This window comes from Oxyura jamaicensis, chromosome 2 (genome assembly GCF_011077185.1).
Source record: "Oxyura jamaicensis isolate SHBP4307 breed ruddy duck chromosome 2, BPBGC_Ojam_1.0, whole genome shotgun sequence".
Taxonomy (NCBI): Eukaryota; Metazoa; Chordata; class Aves; order Anseriformes; family Anatidae; genus Oxyura; species Oxyura jamaicensis.
This window is the reverse complement of record NC_048894.1, coordinates 109,347,662-109,361,928: the sequence shown is the minus strand read 5'-3', so window position 1 is coordinate 109,361,928 and position 14,267 is coordinate 109,347,662. Positions and strand designations below refer to the sequence as shown.

Here is a 14,267-nt window from a genome sequence, read left to right as displayed (position 1 = left end):
ATATGATTGCATGGTATTTGTAAAAATTCCAGTTAAACTGTCTTTAAATACTGTTTTATTTCTCCCTTTTGTGATATATACAGTTATTGTGCTCATTAAATGTGATCCCTCCACTTCTGACTAATCATCAGCTGTGCTCTCCCTTCAGATTCCGCCTGGTTCCATTTTTGACTGAGCTGAGAGCAGTAATGGACTGGGTTTGGACTGATACCACTCTCAGTCTTTCCAGCTGGATCTGTGTTGAAGATATCTATGCTCATATATTCATCCTGAAGTGCTGGCGAGAATCTGAAAAAGTAAGGAATCCCCATATGAGTGATCCAGGCCTTCTCTCCCCCGTGCAGAAATGAAGAAAAGTAATCATGAGTCCCTAAATAACTGGGAAATCCACCATAAAGCCAGTTTGTTAGAAGATACACCTGGTGTTCATGTTCAGAAATATTCAGACTATTGGGTACTTTAAGTTAGTTGGCAGTCACCACAAGTGAAATTTCAAATGGTTTCTCCTTTACGCCTGATTTTTCCACCATTAACGTGAATTCCACAAACGTGTGGCTGCTAGTTTAATTGCATGCCTGAATTTCAAGACAGGGACTGAAAGGCCTCATATGCACAGACTCACTTTGTGCATAACAACTAAATTAGTAACTCACAGTAGCAAGGAAACTGTAGCTCTGAAGAAAGGTCAGGACAAGGCAGAGCTCATGCCTCCATCATGTAGGTACGAAGGATTCTTGTTTCATGTAACTGCAGGGGGAACTCATCTGGTTCCTCTGTCTTGAGAGAGGATCTGCACATCCAAAAAGACTGCAAAAAAACAGATAAAGCCACCATTTGTTTGACTGAAGTTTCAGCCTCTTTAATTCATTTAAGCTTCAGCTCGAATTAAATTTGCAAATTCTGGATTCCTTATAAGCACTATAAAGATTGCAACCATATGCTTGCTTATTTGCCAATTTGAAAAAGAAATTAAGCATTCTTTTAAGAGTGAACCAACCAGTCAGAAATTGTACATCTGCAATGAAATGGCTGTATTTTCAAGTGTTACTGACGTACTATTACTTTTATTATAATCCTGTCTCTTAATGGCACTTACTTTCCAAGTATGTCAGTTAGATTAACTTAGAGCTGAAGGACACACAGATCTTGTATGTAGGCTTTTTGGGTTTGACTTACATTTCTTCTGTGAATGGAGTGTCATCAGAGGCTTCGGGAGTCAGGGAAATAATAACCCAGATCTGCTTTGACTGTCCATTGTACTGCATTTTTTCACCTTCCAACAGGATCACTCTGAATAATATGTAGTGTAGATCTAATGTAGGAAGCCTTCCAAGTCTAAGCATGCATATGTGTGCCAATGCCATGTAGCAAAATCACTACCGATAACTTTATGGGTGTTGTTCAAGGTACTTCAGTTCTCTCTGTCTCTCACTCACATTGAGTGGTATGCCTAAGTACTTTGGCTCTTAGAGTCTCTGAGCTGTTGTGTAACAGCATTAAAGGTGCCTGAACTAATCTCATACGGACAAATAATGTGCCCCTGGTGATCCTGATATGATATTTTAATGAAAACAGTATTTTGTAGTGCAAGACAAATGATTTGATACAATGCTTTTGAAAAGTAGCTAATTTGTTTTAAATATAGCATTGTATTACAAATTTAATATTCTCCTAGGGCATTATGGATTCATGTTGTAAAGCAAGAACAATTTCCTGAAATCCAGATTCTTGGCATGTCTGAGCTGCAGTGCAATTCACTGCATCTTGATTTTGCACATGCAGTATGCAGTGTGTGGAAGGCAGGATCCTAAAACACTGTGTAGTATTAAGTCTTATAACAAAACATTACAGCGATGGTAAGACATTTTACAGGATAGGGGCTCTATCAAAGTATTCAGTCATGAGGTCAATAGCAGAGGGAATTGTGGGCAAGGGGAAACAATGTGTTGTGTGACTTGCTTGTAAAGAGAAGGATAAAAGCAAGATCATTTTTGCTCTCAGAAGCTAAGAAATGGAAGGATGTCACATCCACACTGTTAAGATTTTAGAGACAGCAGCAAAGCTTGAGGCATTGTTTAAATGCAGTTGGTGTGGCAATTACCAATTTTTTCCCTTCTTTATGGTCATAAAGAATAAAAAACAGAGAGGTTTACAATATTTTTTACACCAAACACACACTTGATAGGGGTTCTTCTGGCACTGTTCTCTGTAGTTGCCAGAAATTCATTGCTTGTGCAGGTTTGGCTAAAAATCTCAACATAATCTCAACTTGATAATGGGTAACAGATGAAAACAGAAGATCGGTGTCCTTAAGATCAGTATTCATTCACTCATCAAATCATACCAAGTGTTCCACTGATAGAAGAGGCATTACCATGTTGCTATTTGCTTTTGCAGAGATATCCCCAGCCAAGAGGCCAGAAGAAAAAGAAGGTTGTGAAGTATGGAATGGGTGGCATGATTATCGTCTTGCTGATTTGTATTGTCTGGTTCCCACTGCTCTTCATGTCTTTAATCAAATCTGTTGCAGGCATCACGAACAAGCCTCTAGATGTATCAATCACAATAACTCTAGGAGGTTATCAGGTAAAAAAGAAGATAGGCTAAAAGAAATCTCTGGTTTTGCACTGTATTTCCGTGTGCTCTTCCTTATTCCTTATGTTAAATTTTATGACTGAAACTCTCCTGGCTTATGCAAAAATCAGACAAACTCCCACAAGTGATCCCCTTTGGCTTAAAAACATGTTTGTTCATCACTGATGTAAAATACTACCTTCACTTGCCAGTTAAAAACAGAACCTGCTGCCAGTTTAATCTGAATAAATTATCCTACATTAAGAAAACTCAGGTAACTGATTACAGGTTCCCATGGTAAATGTGAGATAATTAATTGGAGGTAGCTTGCTTCTTAGTGGAATAATTCCTAGTCTTCTCCTGTTGAAATGAGTAATTGTCTTGGACTGTGAAGCACAGGATGCTGTACTGTGTATGTAGCAAATGATGTGAAGTAAATGTGACAAGTGTGTGTTCTTTTGTTTCCCAGCCTATTTTTACAATGAGTGCTCAACAGAATCAGCTCAAGAATTTGAATCAGACTGATTTCAATGCGTTTCTGGGAAGCTATAGGGGTAACACTGTAAGTGAAATGTAGACTACCTCATTACTTAAAAATGTATGCATGTTTCCATGGAGGCCATTTGTGAGTTTTGTTTATGTAGTCAAGTGGTCAGCAGCACCGCCATCATTTGGAAGATGTGTCCATAAAGGGAGTTTGCACTAGTAAAAGTTTGAACAGATCATTTGTCAAGACAGGGCTGGGTTATAAAGTGAAAAGTTACCATTAACTAAAGCATCTTTGCACAAAATCATGGAAGACAGACAGAAAGTGCAGTTGTCCTGTCATCCGAATAGAAACCTTCCCTCTAAAGGACACAAAGCTTCAGGAGATGTGGTGTTGTTGGTGTAGTGCCAAAACAAATATGTTCTGGGGACACAACACTGGTAGCACTTTTAAGCTCCATGCTCCTTCCTGTAGTGCATGTGGCTTTCACCTCCCAGTGAGGAGACGGTGCTGTCAAAAGAAAGTGTGTATGGCTTGGAAAAGTTTTGACATTAAAATGCCTTAGTTTAAACACAGTCTCAGTATTTTCATGGTGCACTATGCACAAAGTTATCGTTATTTTATACAGAAAAAAAATAATAATAAAAAAAAGACTAGTATTTAGCAGAAACTGTTGCATTACTAAAATAATTAGATTTTGATCAGATACCACTTTAAAGAAGTACTTCCTTCTAGCCCATTCAAGAACTTTAATATTAGATGCTACCAAATAGCCCGGGTATTATAACATTAATATTGCCATCTTGATACACTTTGAAAGTTAAGGGTTTCGAGTTGCCTTAACACTTGCAGGCATTTTTCTGTGATGAAAGATGCATGACAAAAGACAATACAATTTTAAGCAAAGTATGAAAACTATTAAAAGGTGACAGGTGACTTTTGCCCCGAGTATTACCAGAATTTCTGAAAGTGTCTGCCATCCCACAGTGGCCAGGCTTGGTATATCATTCTCACAGTGACTTATATTTTGTGGTGACCACTGGTACTGTTTGGAGTTTCGGTGAAGCTGTCAGAGGTACCAGCCAAAACTAGTGTGGACTGAAAGCCGCTTGGCCTATTGGATCCAGGCATATAAATGGGGTTATTAAAAACAAAAGGAAATAAGATCCTCTACAGAGTTTACCTGATGAACTTTCAAACCCATTTTGGCCAACTTGACCATCATACTTATTCTTTGAACATCTAGGCCTTTTTGTTTTGGTTTCTTGGACTGGTTACGCTTTGTCTATTCCCCTCCCCATCTAAAGCCCCAGCTGATACCTGACAAAGCAATCGGTGTAAAACAATGCACTTCTGATTAATTGAACATTTGCAATTCTGCCTGATCAGGAAATGTGGTTGTGAGTCTTCTGAATATCACAGCATTGAAAGATTATTCTTCTCTTCTGCAACTACAGGCTGCTTTGCAGTTTCTAGAGGGCTATGGAAAAGAAGATATAACTCTTGCAGATCTAGAAGGCAATTCAAACTCCTTATGGACCATCAGCCCTCCCAGCAGAGAGAAAATGATACAGGGATTGCTGGATTTTTCAGCTGAGTTCACTGTAGTTCTTTCGTGGAGCATTCAAAGGTAATTAATATGACAGCTATAAAGTTGATGGATCATTTGCCAAGCTTTTGTTGAGCAGAACAGTTGAACACTTCCACACTGCATTTTTTGGTATAGTTTTTCAGCACATTCTATTGTACTGCAAACAAAAAAAAACAAACAAACAAACAAAAAAAGTGGGAGTGAGAGAGGTACAGAGTGGTGACCTTTGTTACACAAGAAAACTTTTGTTGCCTTCAGTTCTCAAGAAATAAATAGAGAAATGGAGCTACTTCCAAGTAGACGATTTAAAAATACAGGGTGGAGTTTTCAGTGGGACTTGACGGGAAGGAGGGAAAAGTAAGAAAACAGTCAGTTTTAGATGAAGATGTTGAAATAAACTCTGTTTCAAACAACATTGTTAGCTTTTGGGGGAACTGATGACTTAGATGTAGTTAAGGCAGAAAAAGCAACAAGGAAATAGAAACACTCTGTTTTTAAGGGAATCTCAAACTGACACAAAGCTATTTTTTAAATACACGCATACTTGGAGCTGTTGTTCTGCCACTAAGCACAGATACACTTTCTGAGACTTTTTCCCATTTACTTGTGGTGTCTTGGCCTGAGTGAAATACTGCTTTACAATGAAGTTTTTGCAATAGCCAGCCTAGAAAGTACATTAGCTGGATACATGCTGAAGCACACCAAGTCACCAGGATGGCTCCTTGGCTACAGCCTGCCACCTGGGACAGGGCTAAACTGGAAATGAGCTGCCATTGCAGCCCCTATATCTACATTGTTTGTTTGTTTGTTTTTTGAAATAGACCCTTGGTTGTTATAGCAATCCCCAGCAAAAGACCATGCACAAGAAGCAGGTCAGCTGAATCACTGGGGGAGCTCTGAACATGCTGGGTCAGTCCTTACACAGTCGAAAATAGGCTTGTAATGAATCTGCACTCTTTATTCAACTTTATTTGACCTCCCTCATTTTCCTGGAAGTATACAATATTAAGCCAGTGAATTACATCCCTCATTCATTTCTGAACCTTAAATTAATTTTTAATGTCTCTACTCAATCTGCCAGTATACTTACCTAACTATGACCATTCATATACTGGATTTCAAAAAGACCTTTTTCACCCTCAAATTATACCCTGTGGATTATATTGCAACCATGAATGACTGAATGCAGTAAAGGCTTACCACAGCGACCTTCCACTTTTTCTCTGTAAAGGGAAACTGCTGTCTTTTACCTAGGCCAGGAGACCACAAGCAGCTGTAAGATGAGCCCTCTTGTATCACTCAGGCAGCATATATGCTTTCTGCCCTTGCACATCAAAGAATCATAGAATCATAGAATACCCCAATTTGGAAGGGACCCATAAGGATCATTGAGTCCAACTCCTGGCACGACACAGGTCTACCCAAAATTTTAGACCATGTGACTAAGTGCACACAAACATCGTTTGCTAGGAGAACTTCTCTGCGGCCCCCAGCAGCCCAGGGGTTGTCACACCCAGCTGCTACATCCCAACCCCAGGGCATGACACAAGACATGGTGCAAAAGCTGATCCTGGTCCAGTTGTGTTCTGCAGCTTGCATGGGGGTCCTGTCAGCCTGTTAGACACACTTTTCTGCTGGGCTGAGGTGGGGTTTCAGGAACCTGTATCTCACTGATGAATCCTTAGCACCCCTGGGACAGAATGTATGTAGACTGGCAGTCCTGTCGCCCAAAGTCTGAGTGGGCATCCTCCCTCCCCCATTCTGGTTTGACTGACATAATGACATCAGTCTGTCACCATTTATGCATGCAAAAGAATAGTCAAATAGGAAAACAAACAACTTTAAGACTGTTAGATGTCCTCGGGGACACGTAGCAAAGATTGGGATGGACAGGATCAACTTGGTTAGACTGATTAGACAAACAGCTCTAGAGTTCAGCAGACACACATTTAGGTGTTTCATTGTAAGATGACTGTGTGTCTCCCTTTTACTTCAACAGAAATCTTACTCTTGGTGCCAAAGCAGAAATAGCATCAGATAAACTTACCTTTGGCCTACCAGAGAAAACCAGAAGAGATATTGCTACAATGATGTCTGGAAAGCAATTGGAAAAGGTGTAAGTTATTTTCTTTGCCTATTTATATGCAAACTTTCTGTTTTAATCCTAGTATCTTAAGGAGGTGAGGCTTGTGCAAACATATCATTTGTCTGCCCATCTATCCACCTCTAAAAACTTTGAAGTCTTGTTCACAGAGCCCAAAAGCATTGAAGTCACAGAATAATAACATTGTTTTAAAGGCTTTAAAGGTAAAAGGGTAGCTTTTGTGTGTGTGTGTGTGTGTAATAAATTTAGACTGAGAAGACTGTGAATACTGGAACACCACCAACAAGCATGGTAAAGCTATTAGTTGATTTTCTTTGATTTATAGGATAAGCACAGTTCATTGCAGCATATTCATAGTTAAACTCTCCTCTGAGTTACTTGAGTTCAACTTGACTTGAGGAAGTTGTATTGATTAATTTTTCATTCTAAATAACCATCCAGAAATGGTTATTTATCAAATGAGAAATACATTCTCATAACATTCTCATTGTCATTCTTGAATGGTACTAGATTGGCAAGGAAGTGTTAAATCACTCTGGTCAAAAGGTAACATCTGCAGTCATTTCTGACATCAGATCTTTTCCTGTAATGAAAATTCACAAGGCAGTAAGAGCATTCTCTTCATCTGAATATTAAACATTATTGTATAGATGTAGCCTTATAGTATTAACAGCAGTGATGCCTCCTTTCAAGTTTGAAAGGAGTCTGGCTCTTCCTCCTGGTCACTGGAAATTACTTTATAGCAGTAGTCTCTAAATATTGTTAGGCCAACACATTGTCCCTGAAGGCTACCTGATCTGATTTGTGGTTGCAAGACTTGAGAAGTTAAAGCTGAGGTCATCTGGGAGAATAAAAGCTCTGACTGGTTCATATCTCTTAGTAGGTGGAAATCAGATGTCTTTTCTGATAGCACAGCTATTTTTCTGCACCCACGCACACTTGTACATCCAAACAGACTGCTGTTCCACGTCTGATCATTGCATTTAAAGAATATTTTTTGCTTCTTTTATTTTTTACCCTGTGAGCATACAGAAATATTTTCTAGGGTGACTTCCTAGGGTACAGTCAAGGAGAGTAAATTTTCCTCCTTTGTGGGAAGATGTAATCCATCTGTAGTTCTCTCTGCACAGGGGGCAAACAACAGCGTAAAAGATAGAGCTGCATTTACTCATGTTGCAATAATATTGTTGATTTAAGCATTTTTAACTTTGTCATAAAGGAAAAATATTTGTAGCAGCTAGTAGACGTTTGACAATTTCAGCAGAAGCTTTCTGGCACCACCTCTGTTGGGACAACTTAGCTGCTGAGCTTTTGCCTATCCACTGGGCCTGCTGCAGCAATTGTGAAGGACTTCAAATTGGCCAGCTCTGTTCTTCCACAGCCTAGCACATGCAGTGTAGCAGTATCAAAGGACTTCCCTGAGAGCTTCCCTTTCCTAGAATTTTTCACTCACATAAGAGAAAAGTTAGGACAACATCTCTGCTTTTAATTACATTTCTCACTCTCAGGATGCTGGTAATTTATCCTACTTAAGGTGCTTTGGTTTTGAGTCCAATGGAAAAACTTCTACAAACATCTTTCTTTTTAAGTTTGAAATCCTCCAGATAACAGAAACTGTGAAAATATTATACAATAAAGGATTCTGGGAAGAATTTGCACTTTTTTTCAGGTGTTGTTATTTAAACACCTTTTAATTCTGAAGTAGTAGATATTTACTACATATTTTCTACATATTTTTCAAGCTTGTTTACTACCAGTGATGTGTTGCCATTCCTTGTACTGCTTATGTAGCTGACTATAAAAGTAGCTTTGTTAAAAACATGAACAAAATATAAATCTTACATTCCTTTCAAACACACATGCCCCAGGTGTGTGGGATTCATGGCATGTGAAAGGGGACATTATGGATGGAGCTCCCTGCTGAAGCACTGACAGAACATAGTTAATAAATCCAGCTAACTTTCAGATGTGACATCTGAACACTATAAAATCATAGTTTAAGCCAAGAATTACTGGGAACTGTATATAGCTCTGTTAGGTATTTCTAAATTATTTTAGAGGTATAAAAATATGAAATATTTGCTTTCTCATTTTTTCCAGAACATTAGAGACAGTGTATCCATACTACATCAAGGCTCCTAGTGATTCTCTGGCAAAACCCATAAAGCAGCTATTGACAGGTATGTATCCAGGCCATGGAAAACAGAGCACAGTTGAAAGAAGTGCAACGCAGTGCTCAAACTTGCACATTTGCTGAACTGTTGTGGGGCACCTCAAGCTGAAATACTCTTACAGTCATTTCTACTTGGTGCCTACAAGGTTGGGGAGACATGAGGTAATAGAGGGCAAGGCAGAAAATGCATCTGGATGTACTTTAGCTTTGTATTTAACAGTAAGGACTCTACAGATTAAAAATCCAGCTCTTCAAGTCTGCTTTCAGAAATTGCTTTCCCTTGTTTCCTGAGAAACTGATGACAAGTTTCACTTCTCTGCATCTCTTTAATACTTTACCACAAACAGTAATGATGTGTGTTTGCAAATGTAGCTCGTCTACTTGAATAATGATTTTTTAAAAATATTGCTTCCTTATTGGCTCCAAAGAATCCAATTTAGATATAAATTTCAAAGTTCCAAATCAGAATGTGTATAAATACTCATAGATATACATAGTACATACACACGTGTACATATGCACATATGAACAACATGTTGGGTTGGAAGAGTAGGAACAAATCTGTACCTAAGAATACTTTGCTCAGTAGAGGTTAAATTTGGCACTCAGGCCTTTTCTTGAGCATTGTGTAGTCCATTACAGTTCAAGGTTGAGAGAGCATGTTTATGTGAGGTAGGAAAAACAATTCTTGAGAGTGAATCGAGTGAATCTAGCTTTATGTGTTACCAGTGCTTTACTGTCATTAGTCAATTTCTGTCCTAAAAAAAAAAAAAAAAAAAAAAAAAAAAAAAAAAACACTCTTAATTTGGGATTCTTCTAAAGGACTTTAATGTATATACTGCTAATGTAGGGTCCCCAGAAATCAGGAGGGCCAGGGTTCAGCTCCTGTCTGTGTGATCATTATGCATAATAGTACAGTATGCTTTTCTTGATATAAAATAATATCTTTTATACCAAAAAGTAATGATTTGCAGTGGTAGTATCACTTCAACATGCAGAAGCTGACAACTATACCTCCAAGTCAGATGTGTTTCTTACGCCTGAAATGTAAACATGCTGCCTGTCATTGACTCTACAGCTTGAAAATATTTGAATCATCTATCATTAGTACAGAAGAAAATGTAGGTGATGTGAAACATTTTATTTATTTAATTTAGGGAAGGAAAACCATAACAGTCTAGATATTGTACTTTTTTACAAAAATACTGTAAAATGGGTTTTAAGAGAGTTATAACAAACATTTACTCCTACATTGTTCAGTGATTTTATCATGCAAGTTATCAAAGTATCTGATTGGAATCATTTTAACTTTTTTGTAGGTTTTGGTAATACATATTAATGATTCCTTCTTTTTTTTTTTTTTTTTTTCAATAGACTGCAGGTGGGAAAACATTACAGTTTCCCTGGTCAAAAATGTGTCTGATGAGGGAGTTCGTGAGTGGTGGGTTTTGAATCAGCTTGGGAAAAGATACAAAACATCTGAAGAGAGTCTTGAACTCTTCATATTCAGTGATAAAGTCAGTCCACCAAGCCTTGGATTCTTGGCTGGCTATGGGTAAGAAGGAATCTTTACATAAAATCAAAACAATGTAGATATTATAGAAGTATAGGTGACTTCATTTGCTTTTGGGAGTGTGTTATTTCTTTTTTGTTGTTGTTGTAATGTTTGAACCTCCAGAAATGGGCTTCTGTGTGAGTTAAAAATTTACATCTATTACTATTACCTATAAAAGGCTTCAAATTTTTAAAGAAATAATGTGCCCCTTTATATCTACTCTCCAGTGGTGGTGGTGGGGGGGGGGGGGGGGGGGCAGAAGAAACACTCTTTACACCAATTTCCTATTAGAATAAAATCATTCAAATGATACTAGTTCAACTACAGGTCAAGTTCTGCCAAAACTCTGACCAGTTTCAACAACCTTATCAATCCCATACATGTGGCCAGGACTCTGGGTGTGAAGTAGTTATGAAATAAAGCTTCACAGACAGAGGAAGTCAGGAGACCGTACCTCCCTGAAAGATATGCCTTGCTAGCATCATTTTGGAGAAATCCTCATAGGACATTTATCCTGAGAGGTCAGGGAAGCATTAGTCTGATACCACTGACACACACTTTAATAAAAAATCTTAGGTATGAAATCTGACAAATCACTTCCATTTAGTAGTCAGAAATTGTGAGATTTCCCTCTGTGGCTTCCAAGCTCTAGCAGACAGGACATGAGACCATCATCATCAATGACTGAGGCTAAATCACTTAAGGCAGCAGCCTCAGCTGTATATGTTCACACATTTCTATAGTGTTTGAAGAGACCTTATTTTCCTTCATCCTACAGCACAGCAGAAACAGAATCCTAATTATAAATTAATGTTCACTCTGCTGATAGACTGCAATTAGCCATGTAGATGAGCTCCCTCTCACTTGACTGACCCTTTTTCAAGGCATGATTTGAACTCTTTTCATTCTTATTTTTCAGCATCATGGGACTATACGCATCAGTTGTCCTGGTGATAGGAAAGTTCGTCCGTGAATTTTTCAGTGGGATCTCTCACTCTATCATGTTTGAGGAGCTACCCAATGTAGACCGAATCTTGAAGCTGTGTACTGACATTTTCTTAGTACGAGAGACTGGAGAACTGGAACTAGAAGAAGACCTATATGCCAAACTAATATTCCTGTATCGCTCACCAGAGACAATGATCAAGTGGACTAGGGAAAAAACTAATTGATCTCTTTGGTGTCACACTGCGAATCAAGTTGATTTCATCTGAATTTTAAAGAAAAAAGCACAATATTCTCTTAAGAGCTAAGCCTTTTATAGTTAGGTAGCAATGATTTTTCACTGAAGGAGTCCTGGAAGCTACGGCCTTAGGAATCCATGCTGCCTTTCAAATTAAGGATCGACAGTGAAGAAAGTTGGATGATTTGCTGTTTTTAATGTGCCACTCCTCTACAATCTGGGGACTGCTTTGTAATTTAATCAGCAAAAAGTTTGCATCTGTGTCTGGCTAATTTAATTTTCCAGACAATAATTATTACCCTCAAAGAGAAAAGAAAGGAGTGAACCCACAGATGACTCCAGTGTAACTTCCTAACCTTTTCTGGAGCCATATAGATTGGATTGTGCAATATGCTGTTGTACATCACTGACTTTCAAGCTACAGTAATGGGACACTGACTAGCCTTCAGGACACTCAAGACCCAGGGCCCCAGTGGGAACTGAAGACATTCTAGCCATACCCATTTGTAGAAAAGCAGAGGTTTTGATGTACAAAGGACACTGTGGACAAACCTCTGTTAGCAAAAAGAATACAAGTAACAATCTCTTTAAATGCCTTATTTTATTTGTACAGTCACAGAAAATATTTCCACCAAACATCAATGACTTTTCTCAGGAAAAAAAAAAAAAAAAAAAGTAACTGAGACTTGACACTTCGTCAAGGGTAACTAATGGCTAGAATAATTATGGTGAAATATTGGGATGTTCTGCTGGGCCATTTTCTTCAAAGTTACTGCTTTCCATTAGATGAGAAAAGAAAGTGAATTCAATGGCCTAAGGAGCTACTTCATTTCTTATAACCCTTTAAAGACTGAATAGTGTGTGCTTCTCTCTGCTTCCCATGACATGCTTTTTCCCATTTCAATGATTTAAGGCAACCATTGTTTTGCTGTTAGCCAATATTCTTCTTCCAGTGTTTCAGGTATACAAAAATGTTTACATATTTCAAGTCACATTTTTACATCCGAGACGGGTTTTTTTTAAGTTCCCAAATGTAGACATACATATGAGCTTGGAAAATGGCCTTTTTTTCTTAAATTACTATTATTAGTGACACAATGGCTCATTAAAGATCATTGTAGCATGAAAATTTACATTTGCAATGTAGGTTTCATTCCATGTTAAAAAAAAATATTGAGAAAAAAAGATCATTGAGTGGGTAGGGTATGTTAAAAGGGTATACTGTGTAGTTTTGATTCAGTAATGACTTAAAATAAAGCACATGTTGCAAAGTCATTTTAGAAGTATTTTTTCCTCTGCCTTTTTACATGAAATGGGAAAAGTTTGACATTCTTCTAACTCTGTGACAAATAAATCTCTTTCTTGTAGTTAGCTGCTATTTATTATATGAATAATTAGTTAATCACCGGAAGGAAAATAATACAACATAATTTGCTGGCACATTTTACTGCAGAACTTCATAAAACAGCACAACTGAATGAAGTCGCAAAATACTCTGCTCAGTGCTTCCATGACAAGTGCTGTCACATCCATTCTATACTGTGAAAACCAACATTTTGAGCACCATGAAGTGCACAAAATAAAAGTCGCTTCATCGTATTGTAACAATAAAATCATTTGGTGACTGGAACTCACTGGAAGACAACCTGATTTCCTCTAAGTGTAATGGAAAGGTGGCTCCTCATACAACCAGGCAGCATTCCCTGGTGGAGGGTTTTGCCTCATTTCTTCCATACAACCTGTGAATGAAAATCAAAATATACAAGGCAACCCTGACACAGGATCCAACAGGGATGCTAAAATGTCCTTTGTGGTTAGATGGATCCTTATCTGTGTTCAGTAACTTTAAGGAGGCAACACTGGAAGGAGAAGAGTGAAGGGTGTAATGTGGTTCTGAAAGTACCAGCAGCAGAACCATGCTGGCCATAGTCGGCCTTGGCTCACTTTTTGGCTCCCTCTCTTTAACAGGCACTTACTTTCTGGTGAGAAAACTCTGTCTGCATTATGAGCTGTACAGTTATTTGAGCTTTGCAGAAATGTGCTGCTCTTTCTTTCATGGATTGATCAAACTTTGAAAATAAAAGAGTTCTTCTGTTGTTTTTTTTTTTTTTTTTTTTTTTTTCTTTCAAAACAATCTATAGTAAAATTGGTGACATATGGACTGGATACATCACTGCAATCAATGGAAGGTCTCTAATCTCTACCCTTTGAGCCCAATCATCCAGCTAAAGTTGAACTGACAGCCACTTTCTAGTGATATACTCTAGGGAATCAATACCAGGGCCAGTACTGTGTAATGACTTTACTAACAACCCGCAGGATGACTCAGAGCACAGTCTCAATGAGTTTGTGGCCCACACCAAACCTGGGACTGGTGAGGTTTATAATAACATATGTGTGTCAACTGCCCTGCTGGGGATGGAGAGAGTGGTTGATAAAGTGGAGGGTAGGGCGGCCTTTCAAAGGAACCTCAAGATGTTTGAGAAATGAGCTGCTGTGTGCTTCCTGAAGTCCAGTGAAGTCATAAAGACCTGCATCTGAGGCAGACTTACCCCATGCAACATTTCAGACTGGGTAGCGGGTAGGAAAGAGCTTTGCAA

At 38.3% G+C, this 14,267-nt stretch overlaps 1 protein-coding gene across 14 annotated transcripts in view; it reads left to right on the top strand.

Moving 5' to 3' along the window:
* Positions 1–13,765, top strand: part of PIEZO2 (piezo type mechanosensitive ion channel component 2) — a 457,465-nt gene extending 443,700 nt beyond the window's left edge. For 12 of the 14 annotated variants that reach the window (XM_035318191.1, XM_035318202.1, XM_035318190.1 and 9 more), the window contains 8 exons: positions 149–296; positions 2,398–2,586; positions 3,044–3,136; positions 4,519–4,691; positions 6,652–6,768; positions 8,857–8,936; positions 10,304–10,484; positions 11,404–11,656. In XM_035318191.1, the coding sequence (XP_035174082.1) occupies positions 149–296; positions 2,398–2,586; positions 3,044–3,136; positions 4,519–4,691; positions 6,652–6,768; positions 8,857–8,936; positions 10,304–10,484; positions 11,404–11,656 (1,234 nt within the window). Of the gene's footprint in view, positions 1–148; positions 297–2,397; positions 2,587–3,043; positions 3,137–4,518; positions 4,692–6,651; positions 6,769–8,856; positions 8,937–10,303; positions 10,485–11,403 lie in introns of all 14 variants that reach the window. The other 2 variants (XM_035318200.1, XM_035318189.1) reach the window with 1 other exon arrangement.
* The last annotated feature ends 502 nt before the right edge of the window (positions 13,766–14,267 follow it).